General features: G+C 34.3%; 1 protein-coding gene across 1 annotated transcript in view; it reads left to right on the plus strand.

Moving 5' to 3' along the window:
- LOC119585090 overlaps window positions 1–629 on the plus strand; it is a gene marked incomplete in the record, with an annotated part of 23,795 nt that overhangs the window by 10,482 nt on the left and 12,684 nt on the right. Inside the window, 1 exon segment of the mRNA XM_037933708.1 lies at window positions 489–624. Coding sequence (XP_037789636.1) covers window positions 489–624 — 136 coding nt within the window.

The following is a 629-nucleotide window of genomic DNA, read 5'->3' on the forward strand; positions in this document are numbered from 1 at the left end:
TTCAGCTCAACATTTTTTTTTTTCTTACATTAATTTGAAATTATAGAAGCATAGAGTGTTGCTGTAACTGTTTCTGTCTCCCAATATTAATAAATAGGAATTGCATGCAATGTGCTGTTACATATTAAGAATCAAAATACTCCTTCATGCTTATCTTATCCCTTTATATTTGGTGAGACCAAGATTTCAACCATCTTATTGAATTGCATTTCAAGCATCTGATTACAATGGGTTCAAATTATGCTGATGATTACCTAACCTGACAAATTAGTCACATGAATTTCCATTGGCTTTCAGTGTAACTAGAATCCTACCATTTCTATGTGATCAGATTAACGTATCTAGTTCTCTTACTTCTGAGAGGAGTAGCTGGAGACTGATAATTGTTATAATTATAATTAGGATTATTATTACTGCAGCTACTTCTACTTCTACCCTTTTGATTAAGCTTGCATAGTAAGATGTACATAATTCATGTTCTTCAACAGATTGCAATTCACATTGGCCTTTTGCGGCAGGGTTATTCCCAGGGCAACTTATTTCCCTTTATGGAGGAAATGCGTAAAGTTAAGGAGATGGAAGAAGCTGTGTGTTACAGTCCTGATGTCTCAAAATTTACTGGGGGTAAG

Source organism: Penaeus monodon, chromosome 19, assembly GCF_015228065.2.
Source record: "Penaeus monodon isolate SGIC_2016 chromosome 19, NSTDA_Pmon_1, whole genome shotgun sequence".
NCBI lineage: Eukaryota > Metazoa > Arthropoda > Malacostraca > Decapoda > Penaeidae > Penaeus > Penaeus monodon.